The 25718-nt window shown below is 43.1% G+C and overlaps 1 protein-coding gene and 1 pseudogene across 11 annotated transcripts in view; both read right to left on the bottom strand.

Moving 5' to 3' along the window:
- The window catches only part of Phf20 (PHD finger protein 20), a 140484-nt gene extending 118683 nt beyond the window's left edge, over positions 1-21801 (bottom strand). For 6 of the 11 annotated variants that reach the window (XR_015442083.1, XM_087189122.1, XM_087189126.1 and 3 more), the window contains exons 1-2: positions 21651-21801; positions 3292-3406 (exon numbers count right to left, since the gene is read on the bottom strand). Coding sequence is in view for 8 of the 11 variants with exons in the window: in XM_087189122.1 (XP_087045248.1) it covers positions 3292-3374 (83 nt within the window). In the remaining 3 variants the exon portion in view is untranslated. Of the gene's footprint in view, positions 1-3291; positions 3407-21624 lie in introns of all 11 variants that reach the window. The other 5 variants (XM_087189130.1, XM_087189128.1, XM_087189123.1 and 2 more) reach the window with 5 other exon arrangements.
- LOC147824718 (U4 spliceosomal RNA) lies at positions 14774-14890 on the bottom strand (annotated as a pseudogene).
- Positions 21802-25718: the final 3917 nt, after the last annotated feature.

Below are 25718 nucleotides of genomic sequence, written 5' to 3'. Positions count from 1 at the left end.
ACAAAGAAGAGAGAAAAACTAGGTTTCTGTATAAGCAATATAGACAAAAATAAATCAAAGATAGAGAACTATTAGAAACATGAAGCATTAAGACAGAGAGACACACCCCTATTCTAGGCCATCCATGCACTTCTGCTGCACGTGGGTTTTGAAAATTATGATATAATCCTTTGAATGCTTTTTCTTTTTTTCTTTCTCTATAACAGAAAGCAAATCCAGAAAATACGGGAGAGTATTCAGAAAAACAGCACTAGAAAAAGGAATCATCAGGGGGGCATGTCTGATCTTTCCAATAAGATCAAGAGGAATTTAAATCCCAACTCTACTACTCACCAGCTCTGAAAGGGACAAGACACTTCCTTTTTTTTTTGGCTTTTATTTTGAGACAGGATCTTGCTGTATAATTCAGGCCTGCCTTAAACTCACTACTCACTATATATCCCAGCCTGGCCTCAAACTTGCAGCAATCCTCCTGCTTTAGCCTCCCAAGTGTTAGGATTACAGGCCTGCACCACCACACCCAGCAGGCAAGAGACTTTCATCTTTGACCCTTAGTGTCTTCCCCCATTTATAAAACTGAAACAATAACCCCACAGTTGAGAGGATTTAATGGAAAAGCTACCCATGCTGAGAGCCTGGCAAAGACCCTTCAACAAACAGCAGGTCCTTCCCATAACTGCTAACTAATTCTGCAAAATTGAAAACATTTTCTGGGCTAGAATACAGCTCACTGGTAGAGAGCTTTCCAAGCATGATGAGGCCCTGGATTCCATCCCCAGCACCACCAAAAAAATTTTTTTTCCCTCTGGGCTAGGGGTGCAGCTCAAAGCCACAGCTCATGTCTAGCATGTCCAAGGCCCTGGGTTCTGAGGTGGAATAGAAGAAATAAAGTCAGGTTGAAAGGAGGTAAGAAAAATCATAATTTTAAAATGTACTTTTAAGAAGACTGCAATTGCTGGGCAAGGTGGCACACACCTGTAAGCCCAGTACTCAGGAGGCTAAGGCAGGAGGATCTCTGAGTTTGAGGCCAGTCTGGGCTACATAGTGAGTTCAGGGCCAGCATGAACTACAAAGCAAGACCCTGTTTCAAAAAAAATTTTAAATTAAAATTAAAAAATAAAAGGTTCACCATTAGTGAAAGAAAGCAGCAAACTAACCTTAAGAAAAAGATTCAGGGCCAGGGATTTAGCTCAGTGGTTTGGCTGCCTGCTGCAAAAGCTCAAGGACCCGAGGTTCGATCTCCGGTACAAAAAAAAAAAAAAAAAAAGATTCAAAGATTCAGGGGAGGGATACCAGGAACTGAACCTCAGTTCGCGCTTAGCTACACTTTTTAATATTTAAAATTTTTTTTTTTTTTTTGGTACTGGGGTCCTTGTGCTTTCGAGACAGGCAGCAGAACCACTGAACTAAATCCCCGGCCTGATTTTTTAATTTTTTAATACAGGGTCTTGCTAAGTCACCAAATTGCCAAGGCTGGACTCTAATTTGAAATCCTCCTTCCTCAGCCTCCCAAGTGTTGTAATTAACTGGCATGAGTCACCATGCCAGTCTTCAAAGACTGTTTTTTAAGCAAAACATCTGAGATTACCCATCTTAAAGGACACCTCCAAGAGCACATATTCACCCCCAACCCCAAACCACAGTGCATCTCACTCTGAGTGCCTGCACTCCCAAGTATGTATTTCCTTCTGCCTAATAAACTTTTTTATGCTTCTAACTGACATATCCTGAAATTCTTTTTCTGTGATGAGAATCAAGAACCTACTCAGCAGGGGCCAGGCATGGTGGTTCATGCCTGTAATCCCAACACTTGGGAGGCTGAGGCAGGAGGACCACCACAAGTTCAAGGCCAGCCTGGGCTACATAGTGAGGTCAAGGTCAGCCTGAACTACATAGCAAGACCCTGTCTCAAAAAAAAAAAAGAACCTACTCAGCAGACTGTGTTGAGGTCTTACTGCCTCTCTGGGGGAACTCCTCTGACTCTGTCCAGAGAATATCAGTGAGTGAAACAGTTCTCCTGTGGCTGTCTTGAAAATGCACACACCACACTTATCTTTGGGCTTGGCACGGCCTCAGCCCCACACCCATTGGTGCTGTGCCTCCTTGGATGCCCCTAGTGAGACAGGGGAGGGCATTGCAAAGCATGTAGCTCAGTATTCCCTGGATCCAATCCTCAGTACCACAATCAATCAATCCAAAATTTAAAAGGCTGGGGATGCAGTTCAGTGGTAAGGTAGATTCTGAGTTCAAGCCCCACTACCACCAAAAAAATAAATCAAAAAGAAAATAATTATACAGAAAGCAAACAGCCTAAAGATAACTATGTTGGGTGTCTCTAATTCTAATAGCACAGATAGTTTTCTGCCAGGCACCTCTTTTTTTGTTTGTTTTTTTTTTGGGGGGGGGGACAGGGTCTCCCTTCATAGTACAGGCTGCCCTCTGACTCACAGCAATTCTCCTGCCTCAGCCTCCTGAGTGCTGGGATTACAGGGATGTGTCACCACACCCAGCTTCCCTGACTCTCTTTCTATACCCCAGAAACTATTTTGAGATAATTCCACAAAAGCCAAGCTATTCTTCAAAAAATCTCAAAAGATTTGAATTCTGAAACCTCTACCCATACCCTGAGCACTAAAAAATAACCAAATCATAAGATATCCTCAACCACATCATTTTAGTTTTTAAGACCCCTCCCTACATATTTTATTATTTGGTTCTCAGAATAATCCCATGAGGCCGATAGTCAGTACCCACATTTATAAAAGCGTAAGTGCACAAAATGACTACTCACCAGTGGTCAAAGACAAGTAAATCTAAATCACCCTGACCGAGGTCTCTTTGATGCCAATATCTCAGGCACACCGCACCTCACCCACAAAACAGGAGGAGCTGTGTGTAACACAGGAGCTGTCCTGATCTAAGTTCCCTTCATTTCTATCCCTGATCTTTCTCTCCTCTCTTCTTCCACATGGGCAGCCAAAAGCAAGACAGCTGTCACTATTAACCTTTTCCTTCCCTATAGCCACACTTGGTCCTTTTCCCCATAACTCCTTCAGATGAACAGCCAAAAAGGGAAACAAGTAAGACCAAGGGGTCACAGGATGGGCCCCTGGACACACAGATCCCTGCACCAAAGAGAAAGGACAGCCCCACATTCTGACCTTAAGTCTCTATCATCTTCCAAGAGTCAAAGAGCAGAAAATCACCACAGAAAACCTAGACTACCACTCATCAGTGCTGCCAAAAATCCTTTACTGAAAGGCATTAATTAACAGAAAAATGTAAAAGTACCAGTTTTTTAAACGGTCCCGGGCTTCCAACTGGGCTCCCACTTCAAAGCTGATTCCTCTTCTGTTAGGTGGATGCTTTGTCATTTTCAGTCATCAACTGGGCTGCCTTTATTCTCCTGAAAAAGCCAATTAAATATTTATGAAACTCAGGCAAAGTCTGCCCAGAGTGCAGCATTACTCACTACATATAAAAAAAGACAGGCATTATTCAAAACACAAAGCTCCCTGCAACCTGTCAACACCCTTCTTCACACCTTCCCTCCTTCTACCACAGGTGTCCCTCCATTGACTCCTCCTCCTCCATTATGCTGCATCCTGTGGTCTTCAGAACCAAGCAGGACCCAGTTCCTAGCACTGCTTATCAAGGACTCACTTATGTCTCTGAGGGGCACGCTCAAAACATCAAAAACATTTGCTAGCTGAGCAGGCCTGATGGCACTTACTTATAATCTGAGCAAGCTGGGAGGCTGAGGAAAGACAATTGAAATTTCAAGCCCAGCTTTGGGCAATTTAGGGACTTGTGAGACCTAGTCTCAAAATAAAAAATAAAAAAAAGAAAGCCGGGGATTTAGCTCAATGGTTCCACTGCCTGCGTCGCAAGCTCACAGCCCCAAGTTCGATCCCCGGTACCAAAAAAATAAATAAATAAAGATCTGGGAATATTGCTCAGTGCAAAGGCCTTGGCTTTAATCTCCAGTATCAGAAAAAAAAAAATGCCCTCATGGGTAAATTCAATTATTTGCTAATGCATTCAATAAATATTTGCTTAGAGACTCTTTAGAGAAAAAGTCAAGACCAAAGAGACACACAGTTCCAGCCCTGGAGAAGCCTTCAACTAGGCAGGGCAGCAAATACCTGTAATCCCAACACTCGGGAGGCTGAAGTAGGAGGACTGCCGCAAGAGGCCAGCCTGGGCTACATAGTGAGTTCAAGGTCAGCCTGAACTACAGGAAAACCCTGGATCAAAAAAAAAAAGTTTCTGCACCGGGGATTTAGCTCAGTAGTGCCACCGCCTGCCTTGTAAGTGCAAGGTCCCAAATTCGATCCCCAGTACAAAATGAGAAACTTCTATTGTGAAAAGTTATAAATTTAGTTATAAAATTAGGAATCTTGGGCTGAGGATTTAGCTCTGGGGCCACACCTGCCTCACAAGTGCAAGGTCCTGAGTTTGATCCCCGGTACCTTAAAAAAAAAAAAAAAGAGAGAGAATGAGAAATCTACTGTATTTAAGAGGAAAGTAACAATCACCTACAATTGTTTTCCTCTGGTCTTTTTTTTTTTTTTTTTGGTACTGGGGATCGAACTCAGGACTTTGTGCTTGTGAGGCAGACAGTGGAACCACTGAGCTAAATCCCCGGCCCAAAGTGGTGCAGTTTTGCATTCTTTCTTTTCATATAATATATTTTAAGCAAAATTTTCATAAGATAGGATGGTGTTATACATCAGACACGAGGACCCACTTCTGTGATCTTCCATGTTCTTTATTGCAGTGATGAAGCTTCTGGTATTGGGCAGGGTAGGCTCTGAGATCCAAAGTTTACGGGAGGGGGCCGGGGATTTAGCTCAGTGGTTCTGCTGCCTGCCTCACAAGCGCAAGTTCCCAAGTTCGATCCCCGGTACAAAAAAAAAAAAAATCAAAGTTTATGGGAGGAAGGAATTAGGGGTATCCTACTGTTTGGTGGTGTCTTGCTCTAGTGCCTTGCAAGCTCAGAGTAGGTACATTGCACTTCTATCAGAACCACTGTTCTTCTCTCTGATTGCATTTGGGACTTCACACATTACCCTAGCCATCCCAGAAACTTTTTTCTTTGGAGAGGGTGCACATTTGTACACAATGATTACATGCACCATGGAGAGTTGGTACATGTACATAACAAACTGTAATTCCTCTTACATCCCTTTCTCCTCCTCTACACTCCACCTCCCTCTTATCTCTTGGTTCCTTTCCCATTTGCAAAAGATCTATCTCTCTCTTTCCTATTATCTTTTATTTTGCTGTTTAATTTATTTACACTTTGGGTTTCTCCTATTAAAAAAACTGTGCTTGGGCCAGGGATTTAGCTCAGTGGTTTCACCGTCTGCTGTGCAAGCGCAAGGACCCGAGTTCAATCCCTGGTACCAAAAAAAATTGTGCTAGGGCCAGGGATGTAGCTCAGTGGCGCCGTGTCTGCCTGGCAAGTGTAAAGCCCTGAGTTCAATCCTCTGTTGGGGGGGGGGGGCGTGATAACATGGACCCGTGCCATGTTTAAGCTGTGTTCCTGATTTATTTCACTTAATATTATGGTCTCAAGGTACATCTACTTTCCTACAAATGCCTCAAGTTTCTTTCTTTACAGTAGAGTAGTACTCTAATGTATATAAATATCATTTTCTTTACCTATGCATCTTCTAATAGACATAAGTCATTTCCAAGATTTAGTTATTATGAATTATACTGCTATAAACATGGGTATGCCTGTATCATTGTATCTTTTTATTTTTTTATTTCGTTGTTGTTTTATTTTGTTTAGTTTTAGACAGGGCCTTTCACTACATAGTCCAGGCTGGCCTTGAACTCGTTATGTAGCCCAGGCTGGCCTCAAATTCATGATCCACCTGCCTCAGCCTCACAAGTGCTGGGATTACAGGCATGTGCCAACCACACCTGGGTTGTTTTGTTTTTTGAGACAGGGTATTGCTATGTAGTTCAGGCTGGCCTTGAACACATGGCAACCTTCTGTCTCAGCCTTCCAGGTGCCAGGATTACAGATGTGTGCTTCAATGCCTGGCTGCATGTATCGCTGTAATATGATTTTCACTTTCTCAGGAAGATGCCAAGAAGGGGAATAACTGAGTCAAATGAAATTTCTACTTTTATTTTTCTGAGAAATCTCCACACTGATTTACATAGTGATTGTACTAATCTACATTCCTGCTACCAATGCAGAAGGGTTCCTTTTTCACCACAGCCTCACCTGCATTTGTTATTATTTGATTTCTTGATGATAGCCATGTTTGGCAGTTTCTTTTTAAATTTCACATTAGGTTTGGCTAGCATACAGCAGTCCCTGGGCTCAGTCCTCAGTCCCTGGGCTCAGTCTTCAGTACCACCAAAAAAATTTAAAAAGTAAACCAAGACTTTAATATATAATCAGGGATTAAAAAACAAATAAAACCTAAGAACTACATTTTACTTCTTGCATTTAGCTTTAAACATACATCATTTCAGTTTATTCATTCTTCAGAGCCTTAGTTCTTTCTTTTATTTTATTTTTATTTTTTATTTTTGGTACCAGGGATCGAATTTGGGTCCTTGCACCTGTGAAGCAGGTGGCAGAACCACTGAGCTAAATCCCCGGCCCAGTTTTTTCTTTTAAAAATCTTCAGCTTGCAGAATGAGAGGAAAAAACAGTTCGTTCAATATGGACATGGGAAATTTCAAAAAAGAAAAAGGTCTGATGCAATCTGTATTCACATAGGATTCCATTTTAAGGACTTTACCCCAACTTCAAATTACTCCTTATATTCAAATTTCCCTAACCAGGAGCCCACTTCTCCAACAGGAGATAGCAAGCCTAGTTTATTTCCTTAAATAGAGTATTCATTCAATGCTCCCTATATCAATGATGATGAAAGCTTTAAATGTACACTGTGTAGCATGGTTCAAAGGGCACTTTTACAAACAACAAATTGAGAGAAAGAAACTGTAACCCAAAGACAAGAATTAACTTCCTTTATTAACAAAATGCATACAGACCAAGGACAAAAAAGTCCAACAACTCACTTAAAAATGGACAAAGAACTGGCAGGTTATGGTGGGGAGGAGGAGAGAGAGATACAAGAGTTTAATAAGAATGAGGGCCGGGGATTTAGCTCAGTGGTTTCGCCGCCTGCTGCGCAAGCGCAAGGACCCGAGTTCGATCTCTGGTACCAAAAAAACAAAACAAGTTTAATAAGTATGAGATGGCTGTTACAGCCACATAACCTCACCCAAATTAAAGGAAATGCAAATCAAAATAACAATTTTTTACTTCTCAAATTGGCAAAATACGTAAAGCCAGGGCTAGCAAAGCTGCAGAGAAAAGAGTATGCTCATATACTTCTACCAAAAGCATGAACCATGCTGGTCATGGTGGCACATACATGCCTGTAATCCTAGCACTCAGGAGAGTGAGGCAGGATTGCCAGAGTTGGTGGCCAACCTGAGCTACACAATGAGTTCAAGACCAGCCTGAACTACATAGGGAGACCCTGTCTCAAACAACAACGACAACAACAAAAAAGAATAAAAAGGAAACATATTCCCTGTTCCAGGAGAGGAAGAACTAATACTGTCAAAATGGCCCCATTCTTGCAAAACTGATGAGACAATCCCACACCAATAATTCACCTTAGAGATATAGTATACCCACCCAAAGTCTGCCACATTGCAATTTCTGCAGCCAAAATGCCCATCAAATGAGGCCTCATTAAATGAATTATGGTTCATCTACACAAGAGAATACTGTACAGTCCCTGCCTCCCGATACTGGGGATTGAACCCAGGGCCTCGCACATGCTAGGCAAGCACTGTACCACTTGGCTACATCTCTAGCCCTATTGCACAGCTTTGAAAAGGAACAATGATCATCTGTAGCTGGTGAGATGAAGCCATGTGCAACATATATTGTCAGGAAAAAGAGTATTCTGTAGAGACATGGATATGTTACTATCTATCCCTGCAATGTAAACAATGTAGACCCAAAGACAGACATAGATCTAGTCTAGCATACACCTAAAATTACTTCTAGGAAGCACTTGAGAAACTTTAAATAGTTCCTTTAGTGACAGAAACAGCAGAATTAACTTTTTTTTTTTTTTTGGTACCAGGGATCGAACTCAGTACCTTGTGCTTGCAAGGCAGGCAGCGGAACCACTGAGCTAAATGCCCCACCCTAACTTTTTCTTTTTTGACCTTTCTGTATTGTGATATTCCTCCCTCAGCCTCCTGAAGTCTTGGGGTTACAGGCATGCATCCAGGCCCAAGTTAATACTTTCTTTCTTCTTCCTTTTTTTTGGATACCAGGGATTGAACTCAGGATCATGTGCTTGCAAGGCAAGCACGGACACCACTGAGCTAAATCTCTAACCCCCAAGTTAATACTTTCTAACCTTTACTTCTTTTTGTTTTAATTGTCAGCAGGAAATATCCAGGTAATAAGTTTTTTTTCTTTTTTTGTGGTGCTGTGTATTGAATGCAATGCTTCCACATGCTAGGCATATTACCACTGACCTACATCCCCAGCCCAGGTATTAAGATTCCAGTTTTAGGCCCAGGGATTTAGCTCAGTGGTTTCGCCGCCTGCTGTGCAAGCTCAAGGACCCGAGTTCGGTCCCCGGCACCAAAAAGGATTGCAGTTTTAGGTTACAGTATTTCTTTGTATCGCTTCATATTTTTTTAAAAAGTTATTTACACATGAAAAATTTTAATGCAAGAATTTCATTCTGACACTATCTTACCAGGTCTTCACAACAGCCAGAAGATGTAACTAGGACTCAGTGTACTATTCCTATGGTACAGAAATTAAATGAGTACAAAGAAAAAACTGAGGTGCTCAGGGGCAGATTTCAAAGTCCTTCAAGGAGGAGAAATCCTTCTTATCAAAAGTAACGGGGGGGGGGCCAGGGGTTTAGCTCAGTGGTTCTGCCACCTGCCTTGCAAGTACAAGAACCCAAGTTCGATCCCGGTACCAAAAAAAAAAAAAAAAAAGTTAACAGGGGGCCGGGCATTTTTAGCTCAGTGGTGCTGCCACCTGCCTTGCAAGCGGAAGGTTCTGAGTTCAATCCCTGGTACAAAAAAAAAAAAAAAAAAGGAACAGGATTTTCTCAGAAATAGAAAAAACAGGGCCAGGAATTTAGCTCAGTGGTGCCACACCTGTTTCACAAACACAAGGTTCTGAGTTCGATCCCCAGTACAGGAAAAATAAGGAAAAACAATTTCCTCCCTCCCCTACCTCCCCTACCAACAAACATCGCTGCTGTGCTCATACTTTTAGATACACACAGAATTTGAATGAGGATGTTTTTCAAATGCACGTTTTTCAAACAATGTGTGAGAATTATTACACCACTGTATAACACATATTTAATATTATTAATATTTAATTGTTCAGAAAAGATAACCCTTGCACTGCCCTAGCTATAGGGAAACAGGAACATTGCCTAGAGCCCTGACTACAGCCATTTTTTTTCAGACTTCAATCTGAAAGCAAGGAACGAGCTGTAAAACTGCTTATAATCTTGGATTCAGTCATTTCAATCTGAAGATTATAGCCCAGGTTAAAAATAAATCTTTTGTGAAAGAACCAAAATCTCCATACATGCAATTCTAGAAAAAACTGGATACAGCTCACACATTTAAGAACAAGAAAAGCCAGGGATGGTGACAAACACTTGTTATCTCAGCATTTGGGAGAGTGAGGCAGGAAAACTGAGTTTCCTGGGCTATGTAATAAGACCCTGTCAGGGCGGGGGATTTAGCTCAGTGGTTCCAGCACCTGGCCTGCCTTGCAAGTGCAAGTGCAAAGTCTGGAGTTGGATCCCTGGTACCAAAAAGAAAAAAAAGTTTGCATCATAATAAGACCCTGTCTCACACACACACACACAAAAAAATAGAACAAAGTCTAGGCACAGTGGCACACGCCTGTGAGGCAAGAGGATCACTGCTAGTTGGAGGCTACCCTGGGCTGCATAGGGAGTTCAAGGCCAGCCTGACTGCATAGGGAGACCCTGTCACACACAAAAAAGAAGACAATAAACAAAATATAGTAGGAATGCACTACAAATTGGATGCCTAATAAAATAAAGCACACTACTAGCTGGTCATATTTGTACACACCTATAATCCCAGCTACTCAGGAGGCTGAGGCAAGAGGATCACATTTGAGGCCAGCATAGGCAATGTGACAGCCATATGCTAATATACTAAGGAGGATACAAACTTTTTTTTTGGTACTGAGGATCAAACTTGGGACCTTGCGCTTGCGAGGCAGGCGCTGGAACCACTGAACTAAATCCCCAGCCCTACAAACTTTCTTTTTTGGTTTTTTTGGGGGGTTTTTTTGGTTTTTTGGGGACAGGGTCTCCCTAGAAGTTCAGGCTGGCCTTGAACTCCAAGGCATCATTCTGCCTTGGTCTCCTTAGTGCTGCAATTACAGGCATGCACCCCCACATGCAGCTGAAGAGGTAAACTTTCAAAGATATCCCTAAGGCCAGCCATGGTGGTACACACTTGTGATCCCAGCACTCAGGAGGCTGAGGCAGGATGATCGAAGCTAATTAAGAGGCCAGCCTGGGCTACATAGTGAGTTCAAGGCTAGCCTGAATTACATGGTGAAACCTTGTTTCAAAAAGCCTAAATAAAGATAGGAATATAAAAGAGGTAAAGAGGCAAGTTTAGCAGAGGGGCAGTGGCACACACAGATCATGAACCAGAACTCTGAAATAAGACTACATGAGTTGGTATCCCAGCTCCACCTTTTTCATATAACTCTATAAATCTTTTCTTCTTCAAGCCTGCGGTTCATCTGTAAAATTGGGATAGTACAGGTATCTTGTATGCATACCTTCATACAAGAGTTGTGAAGATAAGTTATTTAGCCCAGAACGGGGCAATAAGCTCTCAAGGTATTACTGTTCTTGTAGCCGCCACTCTTGCCATTCCCAAACTACTTGCATTTCCAGCCTCCAGGACCTCTGCACAAAACAGTCTGCTTCCTTTGCCTAGGCATTTTGGACTGGGTTCAGCCACTGGTGCCTCCCTCAACCCACTCCTATATTCTCCCATGAAAGCCTGACCTTCCCTCTAGACCACATCATTCAACACTCTATATAGCAACTGGCTATGTGAGGTGATCTGGCCCAAGAGGCAATAATCTCTTCATAGATACCCCAGCATCTAACAAGCAGTGCCCAGCCACACACAGTGGTGCACACTTGCAATCCCAGCACTCTGGCAGGCTGAGGAAGATCCCCAGTTTGAGCCCAATCTGGGCAATTTAGCAAGACCTTGTTTCAAAATGGCAAAGGGGGGGGGGGGTAGGCCCTGTTAGGCCTTTAGTGTATAGGCCCTGGGTTCAATCCCCAATACTAGAAAAATAAATATATAAACAAGGCAGGGTCCATACATGACAGCCAGATGTTGTTGAAAGGGATAACCTCAGCTTTCTTACTGGCAAAATTGGAATAAAAACAAGAACAGTACCATCTTTTGTAAGGAGTAAGGAAACTATTCCTGTGGAAACTCTTTGAAAATTGCTACGGGTGGGCCGGGGATTTAGCTCAGCGGTTTCACTGCCTGCTGCCCAAGAGCAAGGACCTGAGTTCGATCCCTGGTACAAAAAAAAAGTGCTACAGGTAAGTGTAGATTCCCAGTACTGGAAAAAAAAAATTATTGCCAGGTGTGGTGGCACATGCTGGTACTCCTAGCACTTAGAGGCTGAGGCAGGGGGATCACATGAGTTCAAGGCCAGCCTGGGCTATGAGACCCTGTCTCAAGAAAAAAAAGAAAGAAAAGTATAGGAACTGTTACTTTTCCTTAGGGCAGAAGTAAGAAGGGAAAGCACAGCAAATGGTGGCCTGAACACAGACCACTTGTCCCTGAGACTTAACAAAAGCTATATCTGTTCTCTTAACTGTTCTCTTAACTGTAGTACAGAGTCACTCCCTTCCACTCCTTCAACTGTAAGTGCCTCACCACCCTAATGATTATCCATGCTTCCATAGTCCTAAAATGGGGAAGTTGTTTGAGCCATTTCCTTTCTCTCCACTCAACCGTAAACCAAACACTACCCTAATGATTATCCAGGTTTAAGCTTAGGAGCTCTAGCAGATTGCTGACATCAGACCGAAAGATAGTGAGAAGCAGCCTGGATCAGCGGTGTCTGACCCTATAAATACCAGAAGCCTTGAGTCCCTTTTTCCCTTCACTCTCTTTTTCCCTTTGTCCTTCTCCCTGTTCCTGCTACCGACCTGTGATCTTCAATAAATGTAGCTATTTACTACATACTACCAGATGTATGCTTGGCAATTCTTTCCTTGTTGTACACTAGAACCTGGACTACTTTTTGGCCCACTCAACTATAGCAACTGTAGTCTACATCTACAGTCTATACCAGTGATGGTGAATCTTTTAGAGCTTTCAATGATACAAATACCAGGCTGCAGTGCACACCACTGGTCCATACAGTCTACAGCTCTGGATTAAGTTTTGTTTCAGTTCCTTCTGGAGGGATGGAGTCTTAAACATATCTGACTAGGCTGTCCTTACAGGATTTCTTAACTGAAGTATCACTGTATTACAAAGAAAAGCAATTTGAAGATGGGAACTGGAGCCAGGAGTGATGGCACACATGCAATCAGGAGACAGAGGCAGGAGGATCACCATGAGTTCAAGGCCAGCCTGCGTTACACAGTGAGTTCAAAGCCAACCTGAACTATATAGTGAGACCCTGTCTAAAAAAAAAGAAAGAAAGAAAGAAAAAGCAGTCTGGGGTGTAGCTCAATAGTAAAATGCATCTAAGCACTTTACGTGAGGTCTTGGATTCAAACCCAGGACCCAAAGTCAAAAGTTCTGTAGAGGTTCAGGGTTAGCTTAGGGTTACAGTATTTGCTTAGTATGTATAAAGCCCTAGATTTGATCGCTAGTACCACAAAAGCAAAAATAAGAAAGAAGTACAAATTAAAGAAAACACTGGGGAAATTCACAAACATTTTGTAAAAGGAATAAAATGAAAGTGATAGGCCAGGCGTGGTGGCACACATCTGTAGTCCCAGCACTCTGGAGGCTGAGGCAGGAGAACTGCTGTGAGTTCAAGGGCATCTGGGATATACAGTGAGTTTAAGGCCATCCTGAACTACATAACTACATAGCAAGACCCTGCCTCAAAAAAAAAAAAAAAAAAAAATGATAATAGTAACTTATACTAAACTCCACAGACCAGACCACTGAACACTTTTTTAACAGTACTGGTGACTGAACTCAGGGGTATTCCACCTCTGAACTACATTCCTAGCCTCCCCCCAATCTCCCGTACCAAGAATCAAACTCAGGACCTTGCACTTGCCAGGCAGGCAGGCACAGTGCCACTGAGCTACATCCCCAGCCCTGCCCTCCTCTTTTTCTAATTTTATTTTTTCATTCTCAGACAGGGTCTTACTAAGTTGCCCTCTAACTTACTTATAATCACAATCCTCTTGCCTCAGCCTCCTGAGTAGCTGGAATTACTGGTATGCACAAACATGCCTAGCAATCACCAAGCTTTAATAACCCTATGAACCAGATTTTCTTGTTCCTGTTTTCCAGATTAGGAAAAGGAGGGAAAGGATAACATTTACTGATATTTCCAATAATCAATGTGAGGCAGTTATGAGGATACTTGAGTGAGGAAACAGGTCCAAGTAGATTAACTTGTTATACTAGAAAGTCTGCCTCCAATGTCCAAGAGGTTTAAACCACATGCCATAGTCATATGTGAGCTCAAAAGAGCGGCAGATGCTGGAACTGAACCTCAGAAATTCTGCCTCCAAATCCTGGGTCCTTACCTCCACAAACTGCAGCTGGGACTTGAAAGGTGGCCTCTTGAATTGTTTTGCCTTTCTCAGTTGTACATCTCCATTTCGCATATAGGTTTCAGCATGACCAATCTCCTCCTCATCAAAGAACACTAGACAGTATGCACCACTCCAAGGAATCAAGGGACACTTAAGCAGCACAAACTGCTTATAACCAGGAGACTCAAGAAAGGCTGACCCAGGAGTGGTGAGACACCTGTCTGTAATCCCAGCAATTGGGAAGCTGAGGCAGGAGGATCGCTGTGAGTCTGAGGCCAGCCTGGGCTATACAGTGAGTTTAAGACCAGCCTGAACACAGCAAAACTCTGTCTCAAAAAAAGAAAGAAAGAAAAGGAGAAAAGTAGCCAGGAACAATGGTATAGGCCTGTAATATTATAACTTTTATTATTATAAAAGGCCCACATTTCCATTTAATGTACCTAGTCATGGACCTTTTGCATGTGGGAAAGAGATTTCTTGAGTATCAGTCAGGTCTCTGGTTGCAGAGTCCAAATACTGCACTCACCTAAATGCCTGAGAGTCTGCCTTTAAATTCCTAGGATTATGTTCCTGGCACAGGGTAAACTGTCAAAAAAGAAAAACTTCATTTTAAATCCTGCCCTGGACCCCTCCTCTCCCTGTCCAAAAGAGAAGGGGAACAGGGCGGCGGGGGGGGGGGGGGGGGGGGGGAGACACAAGGAAAAAAGAGAATAGAAGGGAAAAAAAAGGAACAAAGCTTTTGTAAATAAGGAGAGGAAGAAGGGTTGAAGGGAGGGGAGGGGAATAAAAAAGCAAAGATAAAAAAGAAGCAAGATGGGCTGGGGATTTAGCTCAGTGGTTCCGCTGCCTGCTTCCCAAGTGCAAGGATCTGAGTTTAAATCCCGGTACCAAAAAAAAAAAAAAAAGAAGCAAGATATATGATGTACAGGTACAAATTCCCTATGATAAATGTTAGCAATATGTATATCTATTAGCAATAATCGCACCTCAGATTAACCTCATTGGCTATGATACTGCCACTGCACAAAGCTTGCAGCAATATATATATCTAAATAGCACCAATTAAAAAATATTTTTAAGGGGCCAAGTATTTAGCTCAGTGGTGCCGCCACCTGCCTCACAACTGCAAAGTCCCAAATTTGATCCCAGGCACACACAAAAAAATTTTTAAATCAAAAAAAAATTTTTTGTGTGTGGTACCATGGATCAAACTCCGGACCTTGTGCTTTCGAGGCAGGTGGTAGAACCACTGAGCTAAATCCCCAGCCCCAAAAACCTTATTTTAAACCCTGCCCCCACCAGACATGGTGGCACACCTGTAATCCCAGCATTGGGGAGGCTGAGGCAAGAGGATTGCCATGAGTTTGAGGCCAGCCTGAACTACACAAAGAGACCCTGTCTCAAAAAGACTAAAAATCAATCAATCAATCAATCAGTCCTGCCCCAGACTCCTGCTCTCCCTGCTTCACCAAAGTTCACATATTCAAGCTCCTCTTCCCTTTCATACAGCCACCCTATTTACACTTGCTGACTCATACTAGGTTCCTAAAACTTTACTAGATTTCTCCACGCTCATTAGTACCATTATTTGGCCAAAGGAAGATACAAGCTAGAGAATGAGGCCAGGATCCAACAAAAATGTCAAAGTATTACAAAACAGGGTTTCAATTTTGATTACCTCATTCCATTGTTAGTCTACAGCCTGTAGGGGCAACTCCTAAAAATGGATAGCCAGGCAAAGTGGCACACATGGTAATCCCAGCACTTGGGAGGTTGAGGCAGGCGGACTGCCTCAAGTTTGACAGTGAGTTCAAGGCCAGCCTTGTTCAACTACACAGCAAGACCTAGCCTCAAAAAAAAAAAAAAAAAAAGACAAAGAAACCAGGCATGGTAGCGAAAGCCTGTAAAGCCAGCAATCAGGAGGCTGAGGCAGATCAGCATGAGCTCAAACCCAGCCTAAACTACATAGTGAGACTCTTGTCTCAAAAACAAAAAAAAATATAGAAAGGAGACAGAGACACACACAGACACACAAACACACACACATTAAAAGACTTAAACCCTCACAGGAGCAGGTCCTGAGTACCAAAAAAATTTAAAAATTTAAAAAAATAATCCCTGATATCAAAAAAAAATTTTTTTTAATAAAATAAAAGACTTAATAAACCAAGTGTGGTGACACACACTTATCATCCCAATTGAGACAGGAGGATCACAAGTTTGAGGCCAGCCTGGGCTACATAACAAGACCCTATCTAAAAAAAAAAACCAATACACAGGCACAGGCAGGCAAGCACACACGCGCGCGCGCACACACACACACACACACACACCACACACACTCTCACACTAGGGGCTTAAGGATATAGCTCAGAAGCAGAGTGCTAACATAGTGTGCACCAGAAGACCTGGGTTTAAAACCCCAGCATCACCCCCCAAAATTAAAGAGAACAACATGCAGGCTGAAGTTGGGAGTGAAGACAAACTGGCTGCCTTAGCTAAAAGAGACAGTACCAGAAGTGACTTGGACAATGGAACAACTGGCAGACTGCCCAGTGGAGCACATGAAGGAAATCAGATCTGCTATGAGTTCCCACAGACAACTGGGTTTCTAAGTAAGGTATGACAAAAGACAGGGTAGATTTTGGAGATAATCAGCCCTTCATTTTTCAAATAGGGAGGAGGCCAAATAGCATTAAGTGATTTGCCTGAGGTCTCACAGTGAGTGGAAGAGCAGGGCCTGGAGCCAAACTAGACCAAATCTATTACTGAAGATGATCTGACATTCATGTGAGGAATGAAGGGATTGATGGGAGGAGGAGAGACACAAAATAGTCTAGTCATTCAGGTTAGGCCTGGAATAGGATCACATTGGAAAAGGGCCATGACAGTAAAGGAAACAGGTACAGATGACCTAACTCATTCAGAATGGAAAAAACCAACAGGACTTAGAATAGATTAGGCATATGCATACACAGGGAGACAGCACATAATAAACCACAATCAGACAGGCGTGGCAGCACACACCTATAATCCCACCATTCAGCAAGCTGAGGCAGGAGGATTTCCATGAGTTCAAGGCCAGCATCAACTACACAGAGACTCCATGTCAAAAACAAAAGCAAATCACAGCACTTGCAAGGCTGAGCCAGGAGGATCACTGCAAGTTCAAGGTCAGCCAGGGCTATATAATGAGTTCAAGGCCAGCCTCAACCATGTAGCAAGACCCTGTTTCAAAAAAACAAAACCCAAAAACAAGAAACAAAACAGAAAAAAAAATGTGCTGGGGATATAGCTCAATGCAAAGATACTGGGTTCAATCCCCAATGCCACCAAAAAAGGGGGTGGGATGTGAACATTTAGCTCAGTGTTGACAGCACTTTCTTGCCTGGCATGTCCAAGACCCTAGGTTCAATCCCCAATACTACGAAAAGAAAGCTAAAAGCTAGAATAACTGTAACTGAGTACAATTAATAGCCCTTAGAAGGGATCAATAACATTATATAAACTTTTAAGGGATGTATATCTGGATAAAGGAAGAATGGAAAACAATACCCCTGGATAAGGCTGACCACTCCCTTTCTATCTACACCAAGAAATCTTTGGCTTTGTCTATGAAACACTCTCAAGAATAGTTTAAGGGCCGGAGATTTAGCTCAGTGGTTTCACCAACTGTGCAAGGACCTGAGTTCGATCTCCGGTACCAAAAAAAAAGAGAGAGACAGAGAAGAGTAGTTTAAGGCCGGGCATGGTGCTGGACACCGGTAATCCCTACACTAGCGAGAGGCTGAGGCAGGAGGATCACTGGACTGCCACAAGCTTAAAACCAGCATGAACAACATATCAAGACCCTGTCTCAAAAGAGCCAAATAGGGCCAGGGATTTAGCTCAGCAGCATGGCCACCTGCCTGGTAAGTGAGAGGTCCTGAGTTCCATCCCTGGTACCAATAAAAAACAAAAAACTTAACAATAAAAAAGCCAAAAAAGGGGCTGGGGATTTAGCTCAGTGGCACCTCGCCTGCCTCATAAGCGCAAGGTCCTGAGTTCGATCCACGGTACAAAAAAAAAAACAAGTTTCGCCGCCTGCTGCACAAGCACAAGGAACCGAGTTCAATCCCCAGCACCAAAAAAAAAAAGCCAAAAGAGGGGCCAGTGATGTAGCTCAGCGGCACCACATTTACCTGGCCGACAAAAGTCCTGAGTTGGATTTCCAGTAATGAGAAAAAAAAAGTTTGAGAAACAACTTTTGGTGTAAGATATTTTACAAGAGCAAAACCCAACAGTACAGAGATAAAGTACCAAACAGTCAAGTACAGGGACAAAGTACCTGTTCTCTTCAGTAGACCACATTTTATTAGCTACTCCTCAGACAGACCTCCAGTTTTCTTTAATAAATTTAGCACTTACTAATAAACACAATTTAAATGTGGGATCTATTTCACTTCCTGAAATAGCACAGCTTAGTTCTAGGGCTTTCATGCACAAGAAATAGAAAACAGTTGTTTTGAAAATACAACAATGATTAATTTTATTCAAGTTCTAATACTGAGTTCAGAGCAATTCCCCCCAAAGCCTATTAATTCCTACAGGTTCCTGGAAGTATCATTAAATCCCCCAGCATCCCTTGGAAGCAGGTGCTTGGCAAATATCCAGTTTCCAAATGAGATTCAGAAGGGCTTCTTCCTGAAAACAAAGTATTCCTGGCTTGTCCTACTGGTGTAGATTCTCAGAACCAAGCTCTCTCCTGCTCTGTACTTCCCCAAAAGAGAGAAAGGTCAGAGGTGTCATTATTCCTTAACTACTAGAGGTTTCAGCTGTGGAAAAATTAATCTGGTTGGAGGAGAAGGCACAGGGAAATACAAGGAAAAAAAAAAACCTACTAAGAGGCTCTAGAGACAAGCTTGTGGGCCGGGGATTTAGCTCAGTGGTTCTGCCGCCTGCCTCACAAGCACAAGGACCCGAGTTCGATCCCTGGTACCAAAAAAAAGAGACAAGATTGTGCCAGATATTTGCAGATTTTTCAAGTGGTGGTGGTGGGGGGAAAGACTGACAGAAATGTGAGAATATGATGGAGAAAGATAAATACCCACCCCAGTCTGTACCCTCAGGACAAAAACACAGAATGTCCAATGGACAAGAGAGCAAGGAGGAGATGGAATAAAAATTACAGAAATAAGAACCAAGAGAGTATGTAAAGGTGCATATTTCCAATGATGAATGTCATTATATTGTACACCTAAAATGTACCAATAAAAGGATATACAAGAAAAATGATTAATGTATATGTACCAATTCCCCAAGAAGAATGTACTTCTTATGTATCGAAACATACAAATGAAAAAAAAAAGGAACATCCAAAGGATTCCTCCAAATGACTTTTTTTTCAATGCTTAAGATGAACCCAGGGCTTTTCAGAGGCTAGACAAGCACTGTACTACCAAGCTACATTTCCAGCCTCTTTTCTTGATAAATGTATGAAGTTCAGTATAAAAATTAAAACATTTTCTTTAAAAAGATCAGTGTAGGGGAAGCAGCTTATGGTGGGCCAAAAGTAGTATAGTACCAGAAAACACTGTTAAGGGCTTTTTCACCAGTACAGGAAAAAAACAAGTACACCTAACTAGAATCTTATAGAAGAAAACCACCAGGAGCCTGGAATCCTGTGTAACTAAAGATATGTAAGAGGATTCCTTTCTAGTTTAAACCCACCACTAGGCAGAGCCTGAGAGTCCACGTGGAGACCACTTCCAGAGCAAGAGGAAGAGAACAGAGAATATATAGCCATTCAATAAGCAGAATGACTGGGCCTAGGGCAAACCAGGATAGACAGCTCCTGTTTGCAAAAAGATAAAGTAGACATATGAAAGGCTGTATGCAGGTCCCCCTTCAGGAGAGGGATCCTGGGGGAAGGAGTTCAGAAATTGTACCTAAAGTGTGCTCAGAAAAAGGTGATAGAAGGACGTAATGGTGCATGCCTGTAAACCCAGCACTCAGGAGGCTGAGACAAGAGGAGCACTGTGAGTGAGACCCTCTCTCAAAAAGAGAAAAGAAAAAGGTGACAGAAGGAGAAAGTGCTGTGCCAAACAAAGATAAGCATTCACTATAGGAAAGAAGAGGAAATGGGTGAACTAACCAGACCAGGAGAGCACCTAAAGGAGAATGTAGTTCCAAAGAGAGAAGGAAACTGAGCAATGAAAATGTCTTCAGTGGCAGAAAAGCTAAAAAGGGTAGGAATGTACATTCAAGAACAGAACACTTCTGCGCAAGCACAAGGACCCGAGTTCCATCCCCGGTACCAAAAAAAAAAAAAAAAGAAAGAAAAAGAACAGAACACTTGCCAGTGTGGTGGCAAATGCCAGTGATCCCAGCACTGGGGAAGCTGAGGCAGGAGGAATGCTGTCAGTTCAAGGCCAGAATGAAATACACTGCGAGACTGTCTCAAAAAAGAAACAAAAAAGAACAGAACACTCATCCACCACCTAAGAATAAGAGGACTGAGGAAAAGGTTCTGTCACCACATTCAAGAAGCATCAGAAAGGTTGCTGAACTCCTAGAGTTGTGCATTTTGTACCAAAAGGGAAGTATTTAGTACATTTAATGGAACAGGAAGTAAATACACTCTCTGGTCAATGAGTCTTCTCCCAAGACACAAGATAGTTTGGGGAACTAATGAAAGGGTGCAACCCCCAAGGACAGAGTGACTGGAAAAAACACTGAATTAGCCAAGCGTGGTGGCCCACTCCTGTAAACCCAGGATTAGGCAGGCCGAGACAGGAGGATCAGGAGTTCCAGGTCTGCCTAGGCTATATAGCAAGACTCTGTCTCAAAGAAAAAGGAAAAAAAAAGCAGTGAATTCCCTTATTTGTATAAGCAGAAAATATATGTCCGAAAGTGTCAACATTTGGACCTCATTTTTAGTAGATCCCCAATTTTAAAGCTGAAAAGGCAAGTGCCTTTAAAATTTACAAAATTCTGGAAACATGTCGTCAGATTTGGTGCCTGGAAAGGGCTTTCTTCCTTGGAGTTGTGGGGATATAAAAAACTACCCAAAAACTTTTCGTCACAGGACCTCGTATTTGAGGGGCCTGTTAACGGGGAACCCCAAATTGGAAAGTATTCAGATTGGAGACTTGAAAAAAGATATGTGCTACCAGTTTGGGGGGAGCAAGAGAAAAGGGGTACACCCTCAGTTTGGGGAACTTAGAACCTGAGAGAAAATCTCAGTACTACAACTTAAGAAAGGAGGTGAGTCGTCTAGATTTTCCAAACTGTAGAGAAAGGGGACACTCCCACATTCGGGGTCTTGATAAAGGGGTGTGCTCCCCAGAACAGAATAAAAGGTGCTAAAAGAAAACGCAGTACCAAAGCACAAGGCAACAGCAAGGGCTGGTGATGGGGCTCTAGGAGGCCACACGGCGCCTAGTCTGGCCCTGGCGCTTAACCCTCCCACTCCCAACACCGCCCGCTCCGCGCCCCGGGCCCGCACCCCAGGGCCCAACCCCCTCGACAGGTGCTGATTGGCCGCAGCCGCCGTCACTCCCACGGGCAGCCCTCGAGATTGGGCACCGCTCGCACGCCCGCCACGCTCTCAGTAGCGGTCCCCAGGCCTCCCTCCGGGCTGGGCGAACGGGTCCAGGCAGAGAGCAGGGCCGGGCAGGGAACCAGGGCTGTGGTGGCGTCCGTCACTGTTCCCGCCCAAACAGCGTGTGCGCGGCGCTGGCCCTCTCCGACCCAGCCCTAGCCAGCCCGCTTCGCCTCGCCGCACCTCTCCGCGCCTCGCCGCGAGCTCACCTCACGGCCCCGCTCTTGCTGCGCCGCTCCAGGACCAACAGACCGAAGGACTCTGCGTGCTGCGCACCACGTGACCCCAGGGACGCGCCCAGCGTATCCCCCGCCCCCCCCCACACGCACCAGCGCCACCACTAGGTGACGCAGTGCCCCAGCTGCCCCTCCCTCAGCCCCGCCCCACCGGATCACCGGGGCAACGGCTCTCGCAGGCCACGCCTACTGGCTTGACGCGCGGGAACCAGGCCTGCGCCAGGTCTGGAACGTGAAGTCTCTATTCATCGGTGAACCCTGAGATCATACGAAGCCCGGAATTTTGTCTTTTAAAGACATCTCGAAGCCACCTGGTTCTCTCCATCCTTCTACCACCACTCAGGTCTAGGCCATCATCACCTCTCCAAGATGACAATAGTCTAAGTTTGAAAATATGTGTAGGTCATATACTCATTTCTCTGGAAACAAGAGGCAGATTTAGATAGCTGTTAAAATAATTTACTTTTCTAGCCATATAGGATGGAAGCCAGGAACTCTTTGTTGTTATGTGTAGTAGTTTATGAAATTAATTTATAAATAAAAGTTCAAAAATTCTTTTTAAAAAAATTTAAAAGATGACAGTAGTCTCCATCCTCCACTCTGACCCCTTCTAATCCATTCTTCATACACAGTGAGGGCTTTTCAGAATGCTATACCACCCTGCTCAAAGGCTGTTTTCCCCTCCTCTCCAGATTAAGATCTAAATCTTACACTATCTACCGGATTCTTCAAAGTCTAGATTTAACCTGTCTCTTTCTCATTCTTACACATCCAGCTACCCTACATTCTCAGCTTCCTTAAAGTTATCAAGTGAGCCAGATTCATTCTCACCTCAGGGCGTTTACTCTCATCCCTCCTCCATGTAGTCATTAACTCCTAAGAAAGAAAGGATCCCAATTGCTACTGAGAAAAAGTTCTATTTTGTCTCTGGGACCAAGGTCCAAGTTGCAGCCACTAGAGAAGAATCTGAGGTGTTTTCTCAATGGAACATGGCAAGTGCCAAGAAGAAAATGTGAGAATTTGCTGTTTCTGTGGGCAATAACAATTATTTTACACTGGAAAGAGGGCATCCAGATTGTGCTCTTAAAAATGTAAATCTAATCATTTCTGCTGCCCTACTTAAAACAACCCATCAATCAATATCCCCATCAGCATCCTACTCCTTGCTCACCTCCCCACACTGACTTTCTGTCCGTTTTTCTATGGCTGTTTCCAAGTTTCAGCCTCTGGACAATTGAATAGGCTGCTGCTATTTACATCACTGACACTTCATCATGTGATCAAGTCTCAGTTTGTCATTTCCTAAGTGAGGTCCTTTCTGACCACATTATCTAAAAGCCAGATCACATACCTCCACAATGGCAATTACTCTCTAATTTATATCTGTCCATTTTCAACAGAGAGCATTTTATACCATTTGTAATTAACTTCATTTTTTGTTCTCTTGATTGTATTACAAAAAAAAAAAAAAGAGGCAGTTTAACCAAAGAATGTTACATGCATGAACATATACATCCCAAAACAAAAGCTACTCTTTTTACTTAATTTTTTTTTTAATAAATGAGGGGCCGGGGATTTAGCTCAGTGGCACCATACCTGCCTTGAAAGCGCAAGGTCCTGAGTTCAATCCCCAGTATAAAAATAAATAAATGATTCCTCTTTTATGCTGGGAGTGCAGCTCAGTTGTAGGGTATGTGTTTAGCAGGCACAAAGCCCCAGGATCACGGTCAATACCCAATACTGCCAGGAAAAAAAGAAAAAAGAAGAAGAATGATTCTTTTTGGTTATATTGGTCTATTTCCCATGTGTGGACTGCCTTGTTCACTACTGAATTATCAAGACATGGCAGAGAGATAGTAGATGCTTAATGTGTACCTATGGAAGGAATAAAAGGAAAGAGAATATTTTTTAAATGTAGATGGTCTTTATGACCCAAGTCCATAGGAGAGGGTTTGGTTTGGTTTTGTTATGTTTTGGGTCTTTTTTTTCTTTTTTCTTTTTTGGTACCAGAAATCCAATTCAGGACCTTGCACTTGCCAAGTTTGTTTTGTTTTTGAGACTACTTAGTTCAGGCTAACTTTGAACTCACTAAGTAGCCCAGGCTGGCCTTGAACTTGTGGTGATCTTCCTGTCTCAGTCTCCCCAATGCTGGGATTACACGCATATGCCACCACACCTGGCCTGTGGTTTGGTTTGGTTTTGAGACAGGGTCTCACCATGTATTTCAGACCAGCCTTGAACTCACTGTGTAGTTCAGGCTGGCCTCAAACTCCCAGCGATCCTCTTGCCTCCCAGGTCTTTTTGTTGTTGTTGTTGTTACTAGGGATCCAACTCAGGACCTTGCACTTGCAAGGCAAATGTGATGCCACTGAGCTAAATACCTGGCCATAAGATAAGCTTTTTTTTTTTCTTTTGGTATTGGGATCAAACTCAGGACCTTGTACTTGGAGGCAGGTGCAGTGCCACTGAGCTAAATCCCTGGCCCTCCCAGCTCTTTTTTTGGATTTGTTTTTTTAAGACAGGGTCTCACTTTATAGTTCAGCCTGACCCTGAACTCACTATGTAGCCCAGGCTGGCCTCGAACTTAGAGCAATCCTCCTGCCTCAGCCTCCAGAATGCTGGGATTACAGACATGTACCACTACACTGGTCTTCTTTTTTTGTTTTGTTTTTATTTTTGAGACAAGGTCTCACCATGTAGTTCAGGGTGGCCTCAAACTCATACCAATTCTCAGCCTCAGCCTCCCTAGTGCTGGGATTACTTATAGGATGTGCTGGGGTTATAGGCGTGAGCCACCATAGTCAGATGGCTAATTGCAGCCAGTGGGCTACACAGTGAGTTCATGACTAGCCTGAACTACAAGGCAAGATCCTGTCTCAAAAATAAACAAATAAAGAGCTCAAAGGTAGGCATAGTGGCATACACCTATAACCCCAGCTACTGAGTAGGCTGAGGCAGAAAGATGGCAAATTGAAGGCCAGTCTAGGCAATGTAGTGATTCTGTATCTCAAAACAAAACTATAAAAAGGACTGGAGATTTAGTTCAGTGCTTGCCTAGCATAAGCAAAAACTCTGTATTAAATCTCCAGTACCACACACACACACACACACACACACACATACACACACACACACACACACACACACAAAAAAAAAAAAACCTCAGATGTTAGGACACAATAATACCAAAAATTCCAAATTCTCTAGCCTCATGAAAATACAAACATGCTTCACTTATTCAATCTCCACGTATTGGGCCGGGGATTTAGCTCAGTGATTCCAGCGCCTGCCTTGAAAGGGCAAGGTCCCGAGTTCGATCCCCGGTACCAAAAAAAAAAACAACACACACACACCCAATCTCCACGTATTGAGTTGAGTTATCCTAGACACAAAAGACCAAGAACAAAGATTTAGGCCCTGTTCTCAAGGAGCTGACAGCATCAAAAAGAAATTGTCACAGTTTGTAAGGTAAAATTCTTTTCGCCTGTTTGAAGTACAAACATGGACACTGTTGCAAGTACAAGCAGAAGAGACTTATAATACAAAGTTATCGGTACCCCTGAGTAGCAAGAGGAGAGCAGATTTAGAAAACAAGGAGGCACAAGAGCAGCTCAAACCAGAAGCTGCTGCAGTTGCTGCTGGCAGCACTGCACAGGACTGCTGGAATTCTGTGCTAATATCCCTTTGTCTTTGAGTCACTCAAACAAGAGGCAAAGTCTTGGCCAGCAGCCAGTGTTGATTGGCCAATCTCAAGTCACATGGATGAGTCCAGGTTGCCAGGGAAAAAAGATGGGAATGAGCCACCCCTAAGGATATTCTTCCAAATGGAAGACAGGAGGAGGTGAAAGGAGATTGACACTGGCCAAGGAAAAATAATCTGATACATATAAGAATGAAGCACCTTGGGAGCAAAATTTTTTCTAATTAAAGATTTGCAGAAGCCTGACTTGCCAGATTCTTCTGAACTGGACATTAATAGGATGCGGCCAGAGAACTCAAATTTACAAAATTCTGATTTTTTTGTTTTTGTTTTTTGAGACA

This window comes from Heterocephalus glaber, unplaced genomic scaffold (genome assembly GCF_053883595.1).
Source record: "Heterocephalus glaber isolate CG9 unplaced genomic scaffold, H.glaber_assembly_v1.0 deba00001532, whole genome shotgun sequence".
Lineage (NCBI taxonomy): Eukaryota > Metazoa > Chordata > Mammalia > Rodentia > Bathyergidae > Heterocephalus > Heterocephalus glaber.
Note: the sequence above shows the minus strand (reverse complement) of the source record. Positions and strands in the feature narration are given on the sequence as shown.